Source organism: Neovison vison, chromosome 13, assembly GCF_020171115.1.
Source record: "Neovison vison isolate M4711 chromosome 13, ASM_NN_V1, whole genome shotgun sequence".
Taxonomy (NCBI): Eukaryota; Metazoa; Chordata; class Mammalia; order Carnivora; family Mustelidae; genus Neogale; species Neogale vison.
The window spans coordinates 14,795,873-14,819,135 of NC_058103.1; the positions used below are offsets into that span (position 1 = coordinate 14,795,873).

A 23,263-nucleotide genomic window follows, 5' to 3' on the forward strand; every position below is an offset into this window, starting at 1 on the left:
GGGCATATCAGTCAAGCTAACAAAAAAACCCCAAAGAAAGACTATTGTGATTTGGTTGAAAAGACTTTTTATTACTGAAAGAAAAATTACTAAGGTGCTGTCTCATTCATTTTTGAGGCAGGATTTATAAAAGAGAAGATTTCTAAAATTAAGTTGCTATCAACTTGAAACAGACTGCTATTTACATCACATATTTTATGTGAACCTCATGGTAACCACAAGGGGAAAATGTAAGTACACAAAAGAAAATGAGAAAGGAATCTGAACATAACACTAAAGAAAGCCATCAGACCACAAGGGAGCAGTGAAAGAAGATCAGAGAACTAAATAAACAGAAAACAATTACAAAATGTCAGTAAGAATATACCTACCAATAACTAAATGAAAATGGACTAAATTTGCCAATCAAAAGACAGAGAGTGCCTGGTTGTGTGGGTAAAAAAACACATCTACGACTTACAAGAGATACTGCAGGACATACCCAGACTGAAAATGGAACAGACAGAAACATACTCCATGGAAATGAAAAGAAAGCTGGATTAGCTGTACTCCAGTCAGACTTGAAAACAAAGACTAGGGGGCACCTGGGTGGCTCAGTCGTTGGATGTCTGCAGATACTAATAGACCTAAAGGGAGATAAAGCAATATGGTAATAGTAGGAGACTTTAATACCCCACTCCTGTCAATAGATAATTCATCCAGACAAAAGAATCAATACAGAAACACTGGACTTTTATACCACATGGACATAACATACATACTCAGAACATTCCATCTAGAAGGTAGAATACACATTCCTAAGTGTATGTAGAATGTTCTCAAGAATAAATCAGGCCCAAACCAAGACTCAACAAATTAAAGAAAATGGAAATTCTATCAAGCATCTCTGGTATGAAACTAGACCACAATGGTATACAACTATAACTTAATTACAAAAAAATGGGAAAAGGCACAAATATGAGATTAAATAATGTGCTTTTGAACAACCAGTGTGTCGTCAAAGAAAGAGAAAAAACCTAGAGACAAATGAAAACCAAAATATGACACCAAAATATATAAGATGTAGCAAAAGCAGTTCTAAGAGGAAGTTCATGCCCACTTGAAGAAACAAGGAAAATATCAGATTGCCAACATAACTTTACATCTAAAGGAACTTTCTAGAAAAAGAACAAAGCCGGAAAGTAGTGGAAGGTAGATTAAAGCAGAAACAGAGACAAAAGACAATTAAAAAATGAATGAAACTAAGAGCTGGTTCTTCGAAAAGATAAAATCTACAAATCTTCAGTAGACTAACCAAGTAAAAGTAAGAGCAGACTCAAAATCGGAAAGTAAAGAGAAGTAGTTAGTATAACTGATAACACAGAAATCCAAAGGATCCTAAGAGTCACTGAACAATTACATGCCAACAAGCTGGACAACCTAGAAATGAATAAATTCTTAGAAATGTACAACCTTCCAAAACAATCATGAAAAAAACAAAATATGAATAGACTGATTACTAGTAAGGAAATTTGAAACCGTAAATTAAAAATTTCCCAATAAGCCAAAGTCTAGAAACAGCTTCCCTGGCAAATTCTACCAAACTTTTAAGGAAGATTACACAATCTTCCAAAAGAGAAGGATTAGCTTCCAAATGCAATTTATAAGGCCATATTACTCTCATAACCAAAACTAGGCAAAGATACCACAAAAAATTTATAGGCCAAAATTTATAGGTTCATCCTTGATGAACACAGATGCAAAAGTCCTCCTCAACAAAATATTAACAGATCTAATAATACATTAAAAAGGATCATAGAGGGGCACCTGGGTGGTTCAGTGGGTTAAAGCCTCTGCCTTCAGCTCAGGTCATGGTCTCAAGGGTCCTGGGATCGAGCCCCGCATCGGGCTCTCTGCTCAGCGGGGAGCCTGCCTCCCCCCTTTCTTTCTGCCTGCCTCTGCCTACTTGTGATTTCTCTCTCTGGGTCAAATAAATAAATAAAATCTTAAAAAAAAAAAAAAAAAGATCATACACCATAATTAAGTTACTCCAGGGATGCAAGGACAGTTCAACCTACGGAAATCAATTATATAGGTTAACAGAAGGAAAGACAAGTCATTTTATCATCTTAATAGATGTACAAAATCATCTGACAAAATTCAAGATCCATTTATGCTAAAAATTCTCAACAAAGTGGGCATATTAGGGAATGGGGAATGTACTTCAACACAATATAGGCCATATACGACAAACCTTTAACTAGCATCATACTTAAAGGTACAAAGCTGAAAGCCTTGCATCTTAAGAACAGGAACAAGACAAGAATGCCCATTCTCACCTCTTTTATCCGTCATAGTACTGTAAGTCCCAGCTACAGAAATTAGGCAAGAAAGAAAAATAAAAAGCAGCCAAGTCAGAAAGAAGTAAAACTCACTATTTGCACATGACATGATACTGTATGTAGAAAGCCCTAAAGACTCCATCAAAAAAACTGTCGGAACTAAAAATAAATTCAGTAAAGTTACAGGATATAAAATTAATACACAGAAACTGGTGTTTCCAAACTAGTGTTTCCAAACACTAAGAACAAAGCGCCAGATGTTAAGAAAACAATACCATTTAAAAAACAAAATGAAACAATTCCATTTACAATTGCATCACAAAGAGTAAAATACCTATAAATAAATGTAATCAATGAGGTGAAAGATCTGGATGCTTAAACAGCAAAGACACTGAGGAACTGAACACACAAATGGAAAGCTAGTCTGTGCTTATGGGTTGGAATAATATTACTAAAAACTCCACATTACCCAAAGCAATCTCTAAACTCCATGCAGTAGTTCTCTAAATTCCAACAGCATAGGACACAGAATTAGAACAAATGATTCTTAACTCTGTATGGAACCACATTAAATCCCGAATAGCCAAAGCAGTCTTGAGAAAGAAGAACAAAGGAGATGTCACACTCCCTAATTTCAAACTATACTACAAAGGTGTAGTACCTAAAACAGTATGGTACAAAAACAGAGATCAAAAGGAACAGAACTGAGCATCCAGAAATAAACCCACACATATCAAAGCAATTAACCAACCACAAAGAAGCCAAAGATCACATGTAGAAGAGAAAAGTCATTTTCACTTACATGGGGAATCTCAACAAAAGGACAAACAAAATAAAACAAAAACAAAACAAAACAAAACAAAACAAAAAACAAAAAACCAGCTCACAGAAAACAGACTAGTGGTTACCAGAGGAGGAGGAGGTCAACTGTTGGATGACTAGATTTGTAGTGGTGATCATTTGTAGTGTACACGGATGTTAAATTATAAAGCTGTACACCAGGAACTTATATAATAAAAAAAGATTTATGTAATTCTTTTTAATGCCAGTCATAAACTTACACAATTGCCTTCTAATGAAGATAAAAATTAAAAATACCAAATTCATGCATTTTTGTTAAAATTGCTCTTTTAAAATTCCTAACGCAATGCAGATGAAACATAAATTACTTTAACCTTTGTTAAAGGTGCGCATGGGACTTTCTGAAAAAGAAATCTTCTTAATGTTAATTATTTCCTTATCACAGCACCAGGTTTCAATTTTATTTATGGTTTCTCTCTGGGACACTATTGGCTGTTCTGTAATAAAACAATAAATAATTTAATTGCACAGGTCTGACAAAAGGAACCAGGTCAAAAAGGAAATTCAATTAGCAGCAGAATCTGTTTTCACGTGTGGCTGCAGACGGGTGGCTGACTTGCAAGGGAAGGGGTATCTTGCTTTGGGTTTTTGAAAAACCTCACTTCACAGTACTAGAGAATCCTTTTAAAGAGATTTGTGCATCCACTGGATTTGTACACTGTAAAAAACACCTTGCCCAAAAGTCTGATTTGAAGATGAAATGAGAAGAAACAGTCTGCTTTTGGGCCAAACTAAGCTATTTTTAGAATAATTTTTGAAGGAATGAGAAATCTGTTACCACAGGGGTAGCTTTACAGGCAAAAGCAGAATATTTTTAAGATGCTAAAAAAGTGACAGTCATGAACCTTCCTGTGATCTCAGGAGAAATGTGCCCAGACAGAATAGGGCAATTACCGTGAAAAGCCATGTGAGTACAGGCAGAGTCCAGAAAGGTCACTGTAGGGGAAAAAAAGGTCATTTTAAACAAAATATAGAAAGGTAGCCCACCAAGGTAGGGATATCATGGACTCTGCAAGTACACGAACCAAATCCGGCAAGACAGGAAGAATTTAAGGCACACTTTGCAAGGACCTCCACGAACCACAGAGGATGTTCTTCGTTTGATAGTGATGGTAACAAACACAGAACATCCACTCGTGCCTGGCCATGTCCTTAGTATTAGAAACATTAAAACACATTTATAGAGAGGGAACAACCAGCAATATTAGATTCTGTAGGACCCCTTAACAAGAGGCCCAAAAGGTACACTAAGGGGAAATAAGGACAATTATAGAAAAATTGGTTTTTCTAAGAAATAAAAATTCTCATTCCAAACTGCTCCTAAAATGGATAAATTAATTCTCTAGATATTCTCATCAAGATAATCAGAATATATGTAGATACACTTCTGGAATTTTACTGCATCTACCCAAGATTTCTGAAGGTACCTGGGATGGTCAAAGGAGTTGCCGAACAGTACCCGGCCCGTGTTCATAGGCTTCGGAGACAAGCTGTGCTGGCAAACACCATGGGATCTTAGCTCTCTGGGCCATCAAGCTGGACGAGTCCAGTGAACACAGTTTACCTCTCGGAAAACAAGTTGGTTTCTACTAGAGGAAATGGTCTCTCTCCCTGATCATATGAAACAACATTTAGTGTATGATGACTGGTTCTAACACCCTAATTTTTTGGATAAAGATGGGTCTAGAAGCCATATGGTATGTTAAAGAAGAGACCATAAAGGACTTGGGAGCTTTCCCAAAGGACTGAAAAGTTGTGGAAGGAGGGATTAGAGCAGAACTAAGACCACTGAGAAGATAGGTAATTTGAGCTCAATATAAAGGGGATTTTCTTTCAAACATCAGTGTAGTCTAAAAATGGAGTGAGCTTCTGAACACATCCCTAAACAGCAGCTGAATGATAACCAGTCAGATATGTTGAGGGAATTCTTCAATGGGCATAAGATTGGGTTTGAACTTTGGCTGTTCCTAATCCTAAAGATTCTATTATTTCATTATGTAGCATTTTTGAGAAAGACAACAGGTAGTAAAGGTGACATCAGTATAGTAAAAGTTGGAAGAATCTGAAGAAATTCCACAACCTATTTAAAAATAACTAAAATTTGGGGGATAAAGATATGGAAATTTGCCAAGTTACTTGCACATACCAGATGTCAAATACTGACTCAATGGAAAGACTAAAAAATAAGGTTCCCCAGGAGCTAATGTGAGGGCCAGGTATATTACCATCTTTTCTGAAGGATATGAAAGAATCTACTGTGAAGGCTACAAGTTTGGGGAGATTTATATAAACTGTATTGGGAAAAAGCTGGAGGCAAGGAGCCAAGGCAAAAGAGACAGATTTTAGAAAGCTCTTTCAAGTCCAAGAGCACTCGAGTGGGTAGAGAAGCAGCAGATAATGGTCATGTTAAAAAAAACAAAAACAAAAAAAAACCAAGATAATGACTTTTAGGGAAAATAATTCATAGAATCAAGAGTTCTGAGCACTCAAACTCAGAAAGAAAATCCACCATACTGATGTGGGCCCAAATGTCCAACCAAATCAAACATTAGGTACCACCAAGAAGGATCTCAGAAACTGTGGAACTAGGCAAACAATTTACAGGAAGTTAGCTAAAATGATCAGCACCAGGGCAGTAAGAGGTACTGCTAAATAATGGAGAATAAAAGGACAACCTGAAAGGAGCTGTGACCAAAATCTAGAGGCCAGATCTTAGAAATACAAAGAAAACACATTTAGGATGAGAAATTAAATGCATTAGCCCTGGGAGGAGGTATGGGCGCTGAACACACACACAGTCCTGTGAAGTTGGATGTGGTAGTTAATCCCAGGGTGTCGATTAAAAGTTGATTAAAGAGGGTGGTCTATTCAAGGAAGCCACCCCTCCCAAACCTTGTCCTTAGAGACTGGCTGTCCTCTGTTTCTAAGATGGGGTCCGCACAGCTAGGAGCTGCCCTCCCATCTCGCCAAGATTTAGGATGCCTCTCAGCTGTCTGGCTGGAAATGGCAGAAAGCAGGATCACATAATTTCAGATTCGTTACCTTTTCCCCCCTTGAGTTACACATGAAAAGCAAAAGCAGACATTTTCTTCTTTCTCTTTTTTAGGGGAGCTGGGTGGAAATAAAGGCGGGACACAGCAATGTGTATGAGGAGGAGAAAAATACTGGTGTTGACCTCTCATGAGACTGCAATCAGTGGGCTTAGTTTAACATGGAAGAGGAAAAAGAGTATGTTCAAAGGAATGAGGCACTCAAAGGGTTGAAATGAGATTTTTCTTTGGTTCCCAAGGACCTGTCCCTAGGCTCTCCAAGGTTAAGTTCCAAAGCGCTTTTGGCTTTGTGACACACGAAGAATCTCAAAGCTTTAGATTCTGGTGCCAGCTGTGCAAGCAGAGTGGTTAGGTCAACAGTTCACATTAAATGTATAAAATTAATGAGTCCCAAATCTCTAGACTCAAGGGCAAGACTTGCGTCCAAAAGCCCCTTCTACCTGATGAATCCAGCTGCGAGGCTTCAGGCCAGGCTATCCTCAGACTGGCTCAGAACATGACTGAGTCCTTTCTCCTACTTTTAGAAAGGTTGTTGGAGAATGCAGTCCTCAGAAGAAGGGCTTGGCCTCAGTGGGAGATGCCCAGGGACTGCAGCAGGTGGAAGGTGGCCCCCAAGGCCCAGCCTGTCTCTATGTTGTTCACTTTCTTTGAGAGCTGTTGAGGAGGAAAAAAAAAAAAAAAGTTCACATCTGCATCAATTTTCAGCTCTAGCAAACATGACACAGGCAGAGTATCTACAAAGATCATCCACATGGCCAAACCAAGGTAAAATTTGGGGTAGCCTGTCTTGAGAGGCCTCCCACTACCCACAGTGGGAACAGTTTCCCTCCTGCCGTGGCTTACACCTGCCAATCTGATCTCTGAAAATTCTGGCCCAGGAAGGGGTCTCACCCAGACCTTCTTGACAGAGGCTTCTGAATTCTTTCCCTACCCCAGAACTGAATACATGAGGAACTGGGAATAGCTTTAGAGGTAGCAAAGAACATACCAAACTTCTCAATTCATACTCTACATAAATAACCAAAATTTCTTAAGCACTAATTAATAACCAATCAAGGCATTTAAGGCATTCTAGCCAGGTTGTGCCTCAATTAGTTCAGTGACTTCGGGCAAGTGTTTAGACCTGATTTCCTCTACTATGTAACAAACAGATTAGATTAGGATTTATCAAACTGTTTTCTTTAGAATCTTAGGAATTCTTGGAAGTGCTTTGAAAGAGCAAGGAAGGCCAAATGCTAAAGGACTTCCAGGCCCCCTTTCTCTGCTTCCACCAGGCAGCAAAACTTTGATCAGCTTTACTGGCCTTCTGTGGAAGCTTCTGTTGAACAGTGATGCCACTGCTGATAACACCACACACGAAAGAGTCTGGAAATCAGTGAACTGGATTTAGTCTTTCTTTCTAGGATGGATTTCTTATGATACAATACTTCTGCTTCTGTGTTGACCTGATGAAATCTATACTAGGCACAAAAAACTGTGCCAAAAACTGGGAAGAAAGGCAGTGAACCACCACCTTGAGATTTAGTTTGTGACATGTGAGTCAGATTGGGAGTGCCCCCCACAGCCCCCAATGCTCCTCTGCCCTCAGGCCTGGGTTGATGGCCCAAGGGTGAAGAAGCTGAAATAAAGTGGCCTCCGGGCCAGAGAAATGCCTGTCACTGAATTTAATTCTGCCACCATTGAAATAACAAAGACTAAAAGGATGGCATCACTGAAAATGATAGAAAACTGTCTTTAAATGACACTGTTAGGGCGCCTGGGTGGCTCAGTGGGTTGAGCCTCTGCCTTTGGCTTAGGTCATGATCTTAGGGTCCTGGGATCGAGTCCCACATCAGGCTCTCTGCTCTGCAGGGAGCCTGCTTCTTCCTCTCTCTCTCTCTCTGCCTCCCTCTCTGCCTACTTGTGATTTCTCTGTCAAATAAATAAATAAGATCTGTTTTAAAAATAAATAAAGAAACGACACGGTTATTGTTGATCCTTAAGTAGAGGAAGTTAACTTTGTATGTATTAAGGACTTAGGATAACCTTTCTTATCCACAAATCTATCCCCAACTGGTGTGAAATGCCTACACTGATAATACCAATATTAATAACTTTCTATGTGCCAGGCATTTTGCCTTACATACAGTACCTCAATTTTTTTTAAATCTTTTTTTTTTTAAGATTTTATTTATTTATTTGACAGAGAGAGATCACAAGTAGGCAGAGAGGCAGGCAGAGAGAGAGGAGGAAGCAGGCTCCCCGCTGAGCAGAGAGCCCCGACGCGGGACTCGATCCCAGGACTCTGAGATCATGACCTGAGCCGAAGGCAGCGGCTTAACCCACTGAGCCACCCAGGCGCCCAGTACCTCAATTTTTCTAACAGCCCTAGGAAATAGGTAAAGATCCCTAAGTTTGGATGAGAAACCTAAAAGTTAGAGAGGGGAAGTAAATCACTTAGGTTACAGAGGTGGTAAGCTTGCAGACACAGAACGTGAGCCCAGATTTGATGGACAATGGAGCCATCCTTTAAATACTACGTGATACTGACTCTTCTGGCAAGCAATTCTTTGGTAAGCACCTTAAATATTGATACGCCTGTCAGATGCAACGCGTTAAGTCCAAATACCTTTAGTGCAAAGTTCAAAGTTGCCTATGCCATGCTTCTATTTTTGTCACATCTCTTCTAATAGACTATATGCTAATTGAGGACAAGATTTTTTATCTTAATTATCTTGTAACCATAATGTACAGTCATTCAACTACGGTACAGGAGAAAAGAAAGTAAATGGGATGGATGAAACATTAAAAGACGTGTTTAGAATAAATAACTTCCTACAGACAAACCGGAGCGTGCACAAGTGGATAGAAAAGGAATGGATAGAAAAGCCTGAAACAAGTGGATAGAAAAGGAAGACAAAGAGGGACCCACGATTCAAGAGACACTAAATATATGCGGCACATATAAAGTAAGACATACTACATATACACAAGGCATTCAATGCCAATGAGAACTGGAATAACCCACTCCACTGAGGACACCCTTTTGTCCTCTGCCAAATAAAACCACCTGATGGGCTAATGAGCACATGAATGCTACCAGCCAGTGTACCTGTCCCTGTGCCTCTCCAAACTGAGCAAATTTACGTGACAGCCACAGGCATCTCCTGTCCCTGGGTCCCCTTGATCAGCTCTAGTACTTATAACCATACTGTCAGCAAAAGAGAGAGGCAGGAAATATGAACCCAGGGTTTAAGAGTACGACACTTCCAACATGCCTGTACCCTATCCTGTGTGTTCCTAGCCCCACTGCCTTCCCTTTGCTTCTTGCCCTTGCCCTCTGAACTTGCTTTAATAAACCATGTGACTTGGGCTCCTTAATTCGGGATGCAAGCCTTCTGCTCTGTGACCCCTGGGATAGCTTGCCTGGGAATATACTTAGAAGCTACCATTGCATCAAGCTAATTTCCCACATTCATGATGTCTTGCACAGCGCCTCGCCCACAGCCCGCATAATTCCACCTGCAGCTACTCTGATTACCACACAAGTGCATTTCCTAATTCCCAAGTCAGCAGACTGTTTTATGATCCTCTCTTACCTGTAAGACGGTGCTGTCTACAAAGCCAAAGCCGTCCTTCAACAGGGCTGTGATGTAACTGAGATCCATGCACAGGAACGGACTGCCCGAGGTGAAGTTTTCCAAGTTATCACACACTGAAAGGGAGGGAGAGTGAAGAGTAGAATTTAAGTTTGCCACCAGGTGGCAGGTGTATGATTTTCTCTCACTAGAGACTTAGGATAAGCAAAGCAGAATTCTCCACGTGGTTGATGAGTCTTGGAGACTGGAGCTGTGCGCACTGACGGAGCCTCCTGCATATATTCCATCTCACCCCCTCAAATGGACCTGGGAATCATAGTTTACTTAGTTTTTAATTTATTTTTAAAATCTCTTAAGATTTTATTATTTCTTTGACAGAGAGAGACACAGCAAGAGAGGGAACACAAGCAGGGGACTTGGGAGAGGGAGAAGCAGGCTTCCTGCTGAGCAGGGAGCACGATGTGGGGCTTGATGCCAGGACCCTGGGATCACGACCTGAGGTGCAGGCAGATGCTCAAGGACTGAGCCACCCAGGCACCCCGCCCCTATATATTTTTAAAATTTTATTTATTTATTTATCAGAGAGGAAGAGAGCACAAGCAGGGAGAGAGGCAGGTAGAGGGAGAAGCAGGCTCTCTGATGAGCAAGAGCCGGACACGGGACTCGATCCCAGGACCCTGCGATCATGATCTGAGCTGAAGGCAGACACTTAAGCGTCTGAGCCATCTCAGGGTTGTAAAATCGGGCCCTGCATTGGGTTCTGCACTGGGCATGGAGCCTCCTGCAGATTCTCTCTCTCCCCCTCTTCCTGTGCCCCTCCCTCTCTTCCCGCTTCTTCCCTGCCTCTGTCTCTCTCTCCCTCCCTCCTTCTCTGAAAAAAAAAATTAAAAAAGTAAAATTTTTTTTTCTTTTTTAATATTTCATGCAATATGTGAATTGTACAAAAAAGTACAATTTGCTGATACTATCCACTGTAGGAAATAAATCTTTACTACAGTATTTGAAAAAAAATGGGCGAAGGACCTGAATAGACATTTTTCCACGGCAAACTTACAGCACCCAACAGACATAGGCAAAGAAGCTCAGCATCACTCATCATCAGGGGATGCAAATCAGAACCACAATAAGGGATCACCTTAAACCAATCGGAATGTCTAGCGTCAAACAGAAAAGAAATAACAAGTGCTGGTGAAGATGTGGAGAAAAAGGCCCCTGTGCCATGCAAACTGGTGCAGCCTATGGGTAAGAGTACAGAGGATCCTCAAAATATTAAAAACAAATACCGTATGATCCGGTAGTTCTACTACTGCCTACTACCCCAAGAAAATGAAAACAGTAATTCAAAAAGATATAAACACCCTGGGCTTATTACACTATTTAGAAGAGCCAAATTATGGAAGCAGCCCAAGTGCCCACTGATAGCTGATGGATAAAGATGGGGTGCGTGTGTATGTATACATAATAATATACGTACACAATGTACATTATACATACACTATTATGTGCACACACACACATCTTCTATATATGTATTCATAATACACACACACACACACACAATGGAATATTACTCAGCCATAACAAAGAATGGTACATTGTCATTTGTTAGGATGTGAATGGATCTAGAGGGTGTTAAGCTGAAATTTAGTCAGACAAAGACAACTACCATATGATTTCATTTATACATGGAACCCTCCCCCAAAAAACAAATGAACAAACAAAGAAAAAAACAGACTCTTTAATAGAACTGGTGGTTGTCAGAGGGGAGATGGGTAGGGGGATGGGACAAACAGGTGAAGGAAATTAAGAGGTAAAAACTTCCAGCTGTAAAATAAATAAGTCACAGAGATAAAAAGTACACCACAGGGTGTACTGCAACAATGTTGTATGGAGACAGACAGTGACTATATTATTACAGCAAACACTGGGTAATGTACAGAATAGCCCAACCTATATGTTGTATACCTAAAACTGATATAACATTGTATTTTAATTATACTTCAATAATAGAAAAAAAAAGGAAGGAAGAAAGAACTGTAGAAAAGAAGAAAAGGTTTTCACCATCTCCCCAAAGCCTCTTGTATTCCCATGTATTTTTATGCCACTTAATGCTTTTAATTCTGGGCAAAAATGGGAAACTAGGCTTTCTGCTGACTGCGGTGCTCTGGGTCACTTTCAGGTCACTGGAGTTCACAGGCACAAATGCACAGACTTGCCTTCATGGCTTCCACTGGCACTTACCTTCCCTTGCTTTTCTTTCAAAATCTTCAACTTTTAAAACACCCCCCGTTTCATAATCTACAATGAAACAGTAGCTAATGTCAAAAAGCCTTCAAAGAAACAAGGAAATTCATCCTAGTGATATTTATAATAATGAAAAAAAACAAAAGTGAATTTTCTAACATTACAGAACTGGCTAAACAAACAGGACATAGCCATACAATATAATCTGTGTAGTCTATTTTATTAATAATTATTCTATGTATATTTAATCACAATAAAAAACCTGATCTGCTAAAAAAACAGAAAATAGGAAATTAATTCCTGTCTCAGGCCATCACAGAGCATACATACATTCACAGAGCTAACAAAAGGCATTACTATTGTGATAAGGAAATAGAAGTTATCAAGGGGGAGGAAGAAATTTTGGGGGTAATGGATGTCTTATTTTGAATTTGGTGATGGCTTTTTGGTATATGCCTATGTCGAAACTTAGTAAATTATACAATTTAAATATTTGTATTTTATTTTATATCAATTATATCGCAACAAAAATGTAAAAAAAATAGACTTCATATGTATCTCTTTACACCACTTTCTAGCAAAAGGTTCTAAATCACAGTCACCCTTCCACTGCAGCAGCTAATGTCATTCAACAGCCAGCACTGGAGAAGAGTCGTCAGATCACTTACGACAAAGCATTTCAAATACTCCTCTTCTCCCTTTCCCTTCCCCAGGACAGCTCTGCCCAGTCTCCTCCCCAGGCTGATTCCCGGAGTAAACCTACCAATCATGTCTGTGTCCACAGCGCGATCGTAGTAGTAAGAGAAAGCATAGAAGGAGCTCTTCCGGACCTCGTCTGGCTGGTGAAGTTTGCCTTGGACCACACTCAGCACTTCAGCATAGCAGGGCTCGAAGCCCATTTCCCCTGTCAGGGAACCATGGGAAAATGAGCGCTCGCTAAGGCAAGCTGCCCCGGAGCCAACAAAGAGCCACCGGGAGGATCAAGGAAAGCAGCACACTGAGGCTCAGGACAAAGGGCTGACAGAGATGAACGAGCTTCCACAGCCCTGTCACTCTGGACGAAAGGCACCTGCTTCCCCACGGCAGCTTCCCTCCTGAACCTGTTCACCAAAAATTGTCTTATCCAGCTTCAAGCTGCTGTCTAGCCCATGTTCCTTGGTATTTATGAGAAGCATCCAGAAGTCTCAACATTGGCTTCACTGGAAACACTGAGATTTTTCCTTGATTTTAAGGTCTTTGCTTTTTATAATATCTAAGATGAATTATTCTTTCTAATGTCTCAGTTTTTAGTGTTACTATAATTTAAAAAGCTAAACATTAAGGGCACCTGGGTGGCTCAGTTGGTTCAGCGTCTGCCTTTGGGTCAGGTCATGATATTAAAGTCCTGGGATTGAGTCCCACATCAGGGAGGAGTCTGCTTTTCCCTCTCCTTCTCGCTCTCTCTCATTATTTCTGTCTCTTTCAAATAAATAAATAAAATATCTTTTTAAAAAAGCAGCTAAATATTAACAGAATTTAAAATTTCTAGATGGAGTTTCTCCTTGCAGAAGTCAGAGACCCGTAAAGCATTAGGCCCAGGTTGAGAACAGGTTACTAATGGATCCGCATAGCACTTGGGCAGGGAAAGAGCAGGACAGAGGGACAATTGCCTTGTTTGCTGTCATTTTACATTATTCCTTTATGGCATACCAAGATCTATCTGGAATAAGTCCCTGCAAAAGACAAGCTTCTCTTGAGTTCTGGAAAACATTTCCCACGGAACTTTTCCAGACTTCTACTGCAAAGGTAATTTCAACCAGTGAAAAAACAGCACTTGCCTTCTTTGTTGCCACCATACTGGTATTTCACACCCCCAAAGGTCCACTCTGCTTCCAGCCATCTTGGTAGACAGGCACTTCGGAAAGTGTGTCCATCAATCCCTGAAAGAAGCCAGACCACAGAGTAAGAGGCAAGGATGTGAGAGCGTGCGTGAGAGCAGAGACACACGCACGCACACACGCATGCAAGCGAGAAGCCAATCAAGCTGAAAGGAATTACCAAAAAATAGGTAGTTCCGTGACTTCATCCTACGACAGGAATTCTTAACTCAGGGTTCACAGATAGGCTCTGTGGGGTTGGTGAACCCTCTGAAACTACAGATAAATTTTTGTGCATCTGTACATTAGGCAGAGGGGTCCATGGCTTTCAACATGTCTCAAAGAAATCCCAAACCTAGAAGGTAATGAGTTCCCTCCCGCCTCAAAAAAAAGGGGAAAAAATACTGTTCTACTTTTCTCATTAGTTATTGTGAGGCTTAAATGAGATATATTTGGAGATGTTTTGTAAACTCTGAAATGCTATATAATCATTACCACAGTAAGAGTTTACTGTGAGCCAGGCACTGTAAAAAGTATATTAAATGCAAAATCTCATATAAGGTGAGGAACAGGGAAGAGAAAGGTTAGCTAACTTGCCCCAAATCACAAAGCGGGACTGAACCCCGATCTGCCTGTAACCGCTCGACTACCTCTGAAGAGAGGAAGAAAGTTGCTCAGTCACCCCACCTAGCAAGTGGGCTGACGCTGCTCACTGCACCACCCCTGTACAACTAAGGGTCTGAGCAAACCGCCAAATTCACTCTTGGAGCTTTGAATTCTGCACACTGCAGTGTCCTGGTCACAGGTGTTCGCCCTACATACAGACTTCGTTCTAGAAATGGCTAATAATGTATGCCAAAACTACAGAATGCAACACGAAGTAGAAAAAGAATCTGCTATCATGTCCATTATACAACACATACTACCTAAATGAGCAGAAGCCTTTCATCCACAGAATCACCGTCAAGGAAGAGGAAAGGCAAGCTGAGGATGGGGGTCACTCTCACCAACCAGCACAGGTACCCAGACGAACCTTCTGTTTCCAGGGCTCCCAGGGTTGCGAGTCTTGCAGCTTTCAATCCAAATCCCAAGTAACTGTAAAACACAGGGTTGACTAATTTCATGCTGGTCCTGAAGTTCCCCAGCCTAAGGCTAACTCTACTCTTTCAAGAGCAGTATGGATTCTCTCCCTCTGGAGGGAGGAAAGCCTTGTTCTCTGTGACCTCTTCAACTTCTGTGGACAAATGGTAAGTTCCATCCAGTTCAGATCAAGGCCACCCAGAACTTTCCATGCCTATGATTTAAAGGCCAGAGACAGTGACACTTTCTAGGGTCTCACCTTGGGAACCATATCCAGAAAAGCTCTCATTATTTTAGCTTCCAGCCCCACTGGGATCAAATCTAAGGATGGATTTTGAACATCTGAAAACAAACTCAAAAGGAGGTAGCACCGAGTTTTAGCTGAAGATCCTTCAAGTGTCCTCTCTCTAGAAAAAACTTTTTTTTTTTTTTAAGTTTATTTATTTTGGGAAGCGTGGGGGAGGGACAGAGAGGGAAAGGGAAAGGCAGGAGCGACAGAGGGAGAGAGAGAAGTGGGACTCCCTGCTGAGCAGGGACCCTGCTTGGGGCTCAATTCCAGGGCCCTGGGATCATGACCTGAGCCAAAGGCAGATGCTTAACTGAGTGAGCCACCCAGGCACGCCTCTCTAGAGAAAACTTTTGACTCCTTAAGTTATATAATTTTGAGACCAAGAATGGAGAAACCTCTTGGGTCCCTGGGCTTTGGTAAGTGGCTTTGGTTTCAGTTACCAGAACTCTGGGGGTTGGCAGAGACTTTGTAAGGCTAGTCAGATGCAATAACAGATGTGAAAATGCTTTGAAAAGTTAGAAGAATCATACAACAGGAAATATTACTCCGCTCTGTCCCCCTCCTCACCTGTGTGTATAGAGCTTATAAGTGCTGTTAAACATTTCAAATGAAGTGAGGTAGCCGCTAGGGGTTTGTTCCAGGGTTTTCTGCAAATTGGAAAAAGCAAAAAGACTATTTAAGATCTGCAAATGTCTGGAGATGTTACCACCACCATCCCTGTCCTTCCCCCAAAAAATCAGAGATGAAAGAGACAGACTAAGCTGCTGATCTCACAAGGCTGGAGAAATCAAAGGGACCGTGAACAGTGAGGGGACAAGGGGAAGTATACCCAGTCATTAACAGACTCCACTCAACCCATCTGTGGCAGAGCTACTGTCTGAAAATGGGCCACCACTTTCTTGGCACCGTGACATACCTGCCAAGTGGGCTGCTAACCAGGCCTTCGTGTAAACAACTCACCTCAAACTGGGGTAGGAACGTAATTTGGGTGGAGGCCCCCCCCAGGTCCAGGGTCCCCACAGTCTCCCGGCTGTGGCCATGCAGCTGACCTGTGAATGAGAGCCAGCTCTGAGTATCTTCTGCTTCTGGGACAGCCCAGCACTCCTCTCTCTGCAATCTCTCTCCTGCTCCTGCATTCGGCAGGTGTCCATAAACACTCCACTGCTCCCCAGCCCCGAAGGCTGTTATGTGTGCTAACCTATAAGGACGCCTGTGGCAGCTGAGGCCTTGAAGACAGGTTATAAACATTAACTTCCTAACTCTTCCTTTCTTTTTTTTTTTTTTAAACACAATACAAGCAAACAAGGATATTTACTCTTTGACCCCATGTGAAACCCAGTTAATGTCTTAGAATAAACTTGAGAATATATTACCTGTCAGAAAATTCACAGTAACCCAAGCTAAGATGCCTGAAAGAGAGAAAAACAGAGATTGTAACTCAGAGCCTTCCCCTCTGATCTTCCTTGACCTCATTTTTGTCCTTTTTCTCTAAAATTTTATCTAAAACACACATTTTCCTTTTCCCTATTCTTCCATTTCCTCTTAGCCCATTCCTCCTTGCTTATTTGTTTCTCCTTGTTTAGTTCCTTGTACTTCCACACCCTCATCCCTGTTCCCAGTTCTTTTATTCACATCTTTTATTAACTCTAGCCCTCTCCCCCTGGAACACATATTAACACTTCTCCCACCTTCATAAGATCCATCCATGATGCTAACACTGTCATCTGGTACCAGGAAAGGTGACTTCTTGAAGATTTCCCTTACCTAGAGAAAAAGGGAAAAACTCTGGATTCCCCAAGGCAATAAAGAAGATTTCCATATTTTGGCTGTATCTTATTAATAAGCCTTAAAAAACTACATTCTTTATTTCCCTAGATAAAATTTTAGCAGAACATTCCTTTTCCCTAAAAAACTAGAGAAGGAACTACAAAAGGCATTTCTGGTTTCTTGTAAAAACAAAAAACGGAGGGATTCCTCTGACTTTAAAATAAATCTCAACCAAACTATCGAAATGTATACGTGAACTGGACTTAGAAGGCATATATTTGACCCCCTCCAGCTCAAATCAGGATCCTGTCATTTTTTAAAAAAATACCTTATTGATACTGCCTGGGCATGAAGCTAGGAGGGCCCTTTCCCACTTGATTTCTTAGATGGCAAGATAAACGGACGATAGAGAAGAGTTGGGTCTAGGCAGCTCCTGAGGCTACAGAAACATTTCTTCTACTTTCACACCAAATTCTTTCACGGCCTTTGGCCGTGCTCATAAAGGGGGCTCATGTCCATAGGCTGGGGTACTCTGCGGTCAGCCCCTGTTAGATTCTGGCACACGGCTAAGGCCTCAAGAGTCCACAGACACCCCAGTCCTACATTTATTTATCCTATTTCAGAAGATGGGAATGGACACCTCACCCACTCTTGACTCTCCATAAATAAAGGTCAATGACATGGGTGCTATGTCTTATTTTTTTATATGATTATCATGAGGCGGGGGAGACGTTCCACACAGAAATAGAACTCTGGTCTGCTGGCTGTTCTCGTTCCCGACAGGATGCAACACCTCCTGTGAGGACCTCTGGACTCTGTTTCATCCAGGAAAAGCCAGTCAAGTGATCTATAAATAAGCTTTTAAAGCGAAGTCAGATAAGCAAACAGGAATAAACACAGCGAGAGAGTTTTCCGCTCTTGCCCTCTCCACTCTTCTCCCCCTGCCCACAGTTTATTCTTTTTTTTTTTTTTTTAAATATTTTATTTATTTATTTGACATAGAGAGAGAAGCGAGAGCAAGCACAGGCAGACGGAGTGGCAGGCAGAGGCAGAGGGAGAAGCAGGCTCCCCGCCAAGCAAGGAGCCCGATGTGGGACTCGATCCCAGGACGCTGGGATCATGACCTGAGCCGAAGGCAGCCGCTTAACCAACTGAGCCACCCAGGCGTCCCTGCCCACAGTTTATTCTTAATACAGAAGCCAGAGTGGTGCTTCTTTACTTTTTTTTTTTTTAAGATTTATTTTTATTTATTTTAGAGAGAGAGTGCCCATGTGTTGGTGGGGGAAGGGGAGAAGGAGAGAATCTCAAGCTGACTCCACAATGAGCACAGAGCCCAATGCCAGCTCAACCCCACAACCCCGAGATCAAGACCTGAGCTAAGAGCTGGACCCCTAACCAACCGAGCCATCCAGGCATCCCCAGAGTGGTACTTTTAAAACAGATGTCATATCCTGCCTCTCAGCTCAAGACCCTCCAGTGACTTCCTTCTTAGAAAAAAAAAAAAAAACCAAAGTCCTTACACTTGCCTTTAAGATCCTACATGATAAACCCCTCATGTCTCTCTGACCTCATCATCTACTTCCCTTCCATCACTCACTTCCCCTTCAGCCGCAATGACCTTCAGGATGCCCTTCTTTGAACATACCACACACATTCCATGCTTTAAGCCTTTGCACCTGCTATTTCTTTAGCCTGGAATATTCTTCCTACAAATGTCTTATATAGCTGGCTTCTTTATTCTTCTCAGGTCTCTGATCAAATGCATCTAATCAGTGAGGTCTTCCCTGACCATCCTGTTTAAAGCAATATCCCTCCACACCAATACCAGCACTCCCTAGCTGACATCCCCTGTTTTTTCTTTCTCCATATCACCTACAGTACCTGACATACTTCGTAGTGAGTTGTTTAATTTCTGTCCGCTTACAACTAGAATGCAAGCTCTCCAGGACATAGACTGATGTCAGTTTTTGCTCCCTGCAGCATGTTCCCAGGAACTTCACTGGTGCCAGTACAGTGCTGAATAAATGAGTGCTGAATAAATGAGTGCTGAATAAATGAGTAAATGAATGGGGAATCAGGATTCAGATTCTCAGGCAGACACAGTAGGCAGCTTGTCCTTGGATAAGGGGCTTAAGTCCTGTGCTGATAGTCACAGGAAAATGGATTTTGAGCTCTGAATTAGCACACATAATAATCATTTTTTGCTGTTCTTTTTATTTTTTTATTTTTTAAAGATTTTATTTATTTATTTGAGAGAGAGAGACAGTGAGAGAGAGCATGAGCGAGGAGAAGGTCAGAGAGCGAAGCAGACTCCCCATGGAGCTGGGAGCCTGATGTGGGACTCGATCCCAGGACTCCAGGATCACGCCCTGAGCCGGAGGCAGTTGTCCAACCAACTGCGCCACCCAGGCGTCCCTTGCTGTTCTTTTTAAAAAAGATTTTATTTATTTACTTGAGAGAGAGCACACACACATGGGGAGGGGCAGAGGGGGAGAGAGAAGGAAAGAATCTTGAGCAAACTCCCAGCTGAGTGCAGAGCCTTACTCAGGGCTCGATCCTATGACCCTGAGATCATGAGCTGACCCAATACCAAAAGTTGGACTCTCAGCCAACGGAGCCACCCAGGCATCCCAGCTGGGATTTTTGTTACAATGGGATCCCACCTATAAATATTCTTCACAACATGTAATTTAAATCTTACTAGTTTACATGTTTTTTTGCAAAATAAATGTTCAGTAATGTTAAAATTTTTGAGTTTAAAAAAGCTTTTGACTGGGGCACCTCGGTGGCTCAGTGGGTTAAAGCCTCTGCCTTTGGCTCGGGTCATGGTCCCAGGGTTCTGGGATCGAGCCCCACATTGGGCTCTCTGTTCGGCGGGGAGCCTGCTTCCTCCCCTCTCTCTCTCTACCTGCCTCTCTGCCTACTTGTGATCTCTGTCTGTCAAATAAATAAATTAAAAAAAAAAAAAAGCTTTTGACTTAAAGTTTTTATCTGAACAAGAAGTTGAAATGGACAAACGGCTAACAGACATATGAAAAGATGCTCAACAACTCTCATCATCAGGGAAATGCAAATCAGAACTACAATGAGATACCATCTTGTACCTGAATGGCTAAAATAAAAAACACAAGAAACAACAAGTGTTGGGGAGGATGTAAAAAAGCGGGGGGAGGGGGGACACTCATGCACTGTTGGTGGGAATGCAAACTGGTACAGCCACTGCGGAAAACGGTATGGGCGTTCCTCAAAAAAAACCCAAAACCAAACAAACAAAAAAACCCCAAAAACCAAAAAAAACAAAAAACCCTACCTTACAATCCAGTAATTGCACTATTGGGTATTTACCCCCCAAATATAAAAAAACACTGATTCAAAGGGATACAAACACCCCTATGTTTACTGCAGCATTATCTACAATAGCCAACTATAAGAGTAGCCCAAGTGTCCTTTGACAAATGATGGATAAAGATGTGGTATATATAAATGATGGACTATTACTCAGCCATAAATAATTAAATCTTGCCATTTGCACCAACACAGATGGAGTTAGAGTATAATGCTAAGCATAATAAGTCAGAGAAAGACAAAACATATGATATCTTACTCATACGTGGAATTTAAGAACTAAAACAAAGAGACAAACAGAAAAACATACTCTTAACTATAAAGAACAAACAGATGGTTACCAGAGGGGAGGTGAGGGGGCGTGGGTGAAATAGGTGATGGGGATTAAGGGTGCACGTAACACGATAAGCACTGAGTAATGTTCAGAACTGCTGAATCACTATATTATACACCTGGAACTAGCATAACACTGCATGTTAACTATACTGGAATTAAAATAAAAAATTCAATTAAAAAAATTTTTATGATGGGGCGTCTGTGTGGCTCAGTCATGAAGCGTCTGTCTTCAGCTCAGGTCATGATCCTGGGGTCCTGGGATCAAGCCCCACATTGGGCTCGCTGCTCAGCAGGGAGCCTGCTTCGCCCTCTTCCACTCCCCCTGCTTATGCTCCCTCTCTCACTGTCTCTCTGTGTCAAATAAATAAATAAAATCTTTAAAAAAAAACTTTATGCTGAGAGAAAGGAAACACATAAATGAAGGAACATAAACTGTGTAATTACATTTATATGAAATGTAAGAACAAGCAAAACTAATCTACAATGATAGGAAGCAGAACAGTGGTTGCCTGACTTTAGGGGAAGGGAAAAACGAGTGCAAAGGGGTATAAGGAAACGTCTATATCTGTCCAAATTCATTTAATGGTACACTTAAAACATACAAATTTTAAGTTCTACCTCAATAAAGTGGGCTAAACATAATTTGTGATTCTGCTTTAACAAGGTAGGAGAATCAAGAATATCATGGACAGAAAGTCCTTTAAACTTTAGGAAAAGCTGTATAAATTCAAGAGCAATAGTTAAATATGTAAATAAGCAGCTAGAATAAGAGCATAGTTACCCCAGCGCCTTAGCAATGGTGGAATACTGAAGGCAGCCGTCACACACTAAAGAGTTAAAAACCCACAAATAAAATATTCACATGGGGAAAAAGAATCATCCAAGATGCAAAAAACTTCAAAAGTTACCTCAAAAAGCAGAGCCTGGGCTTTCTGTTCAGGCAGTAAGCGCAGTCCTGCTGTTGCCTTCAGGACCACTGGTGTTCTTTTCCAGTGACTTCGGGGGATTGAGTCTTTCGCCACCTCTAGGAGTCCTTGAACAGTCTCAGCACCCTTCAAGAGAGGTGACCTACTCATCCAGTGAACAGTCATTTAGGGGCACTTGTCTCTTCCCTTAACATGTTCTGGGGGTATTAAGAGTGAGGCAGCAGAGGGCTCCAACCACTCTCTTCTCTGGAGGAAAAGAAACCCAGAGAAGTAGGCTTCTTTGATGGAAAATCCATTTAATTTTGATTGAGTAATAACAAAAATGATTCTGTTATAGCATGGTCATTTTAACTGTTATTTTGTGTCTCATAAATTAGCTTGAGGCCAGAAAGTTAGGTATAGTAAAGAAAACACTGGATGTGGAGTCAGAAGGCTTGCTTGCTAGCCCTGTGGCTTAACAAAGGGGCTTGGTTTCCTCCATATATATATATAAATATATATATATGAGGGAGATACACCTCAGACCACTACAAAACCGGTGAATGCATTAGATGAGGCAGAGTGTGTGTACTTGCCACACAAATGCTGGTATACAGAACACGTCAGGTTCATATCTGCATCACTAGTACCTACTCGCAGAGTACACAGCAGATCCTCAATTTATGAAATTAAAAACCATTATTTTAAATCCACTGTTTCCCTGAGTGAACATCTAATCTGACAACAGGCTGCCTCTAAATCATTCTAATTATTAGCAACCACAACACAATCTTCTCTAAATGTCAAAATCAGTTTCTGATAATGTAGTTTGCTTTCAACAGCTCCTAATTTTCTGATGCATTTACCACTTCATAACAGTACGCTGAGAAAATAAACTTCTTCTCAGTTCTTCAAGTTCAAGCCACTTTTTCTTAGATTATATTCTTAAGTAATCTTTACACACAACATGGGGCTCAAACCTACAACCCCTGAGATCAAGAGTTGCATGTTCTACCAGCTGAGCCAGCCAGATGCCCCAAGGTATTTTATCCCCCGAGCCATTTTTAATATAAGGTTTTCCTTTGGGCAATGATTATGCTTATAACACAGAACGTGATACCTTCACATTTGCTTCCAAACTTCCATATTCTGCTTTGTTCTATTTCAGTGTGGCCTCTGACACAGTGGGTGTAGCACATTATGGGTGCTCGAATGTGAAATACAGTGACGACAAAACTCTCCATTCATCCTCTAATACCAAAGATTTTTGTTTTCATGAGTTTTTTGCCTAATTTCCAGAGTACAGACATGCACGGTCTGTCCCAGACCAGGGTACTTGGAAACGAAGTTCATTGGGTCCACGCTGCCTCAACCGCCCTGCTGATACCTCACACTCAAAGAGAATTCCATGTCCACCTTCTGCATCTGCACTCATCAATGCAGTTGACAGCTTCCACTCAAAACCGTAAACAGTAAATACAAAGGGAGCGAGCTCTCGAAAGGTGGCGTCATCCCTGCATGTCCACCGTCTGTTCCAGCTTCCTTCTGCCTACGCCCTGGTGAGCTCGAGGTGTATAATTTCTGGCATATAGCTGAGGACAGAAAACCGGTCTTACACAGGGTCTCAGTAT

General features: G+C 41.3%; 1 protein-coding gene across 6 annotated transcripts in view; it reads right to left on the bottom strand.

The window, feature by feature from the left end:
- Positions 1 to 3,327: 3,327 nt before the first annotated feature.
- Positions 3,328 to 23,263, bottom strand: part of ENTPD5 (ectonucleoside triphosphate diphosphohydrolase 5 (inactive)) — a 49,806-nt gene continuing 29,870 nt past the window's right edge. For all 6 annotated transcript variants that reach the window (XM_044232210.1, XM_044232211.1, XM_044232208.1 and 3 more), the window contains 11 exons: positions 21,636 to 21,779; positions 16,968 to 17,043; positions 16,653 to 16,688; positions 16,240 to 16,328; positions 15,847 to 15,926; positions 14,944 to 15,005; positions 13,872 to 13,973; positions 12,818 to 12,958; positions 12,052 to 12,108; positions 9,811 to 9,926; positions 3,328 to 6,886 (listed from right to left, as the gene is read on the bottom strand). In XM_044232210.1, the coding sequence (XP_044088145.1) occupies positions 6,800 to 6,886; positions 9,811 to 9,926; positions 12,052 to 12,108; positions 12,818 to 12,958; positions 13,872 to 13,973; positions 14,944 to 15,005; positions 15,847 to 15,926; positions 16,240 to 16,328; positions 16,653 to 16,688; positions 16,968 to 17,043; positions 21,636 to 21,779 (990 nt within the window). In that variant the 3' untranslated portion in view covers positions 3,328 to 6,799. The remainder of the gene's footprint in view (positions 6,887 to 9,810; positions 9,927 to 12,051; positions 12,109 to 12,817; positions 12,959 to 13,871; positions 13,974 to 14,943; positions 15,006 to 15,846; positions 15,927 to 16,239; positions 16,329 to 16,652; positions 16,689 to 16,967; positions 17,044 to 21,635; positions 21,780 to 23,263) is intronic.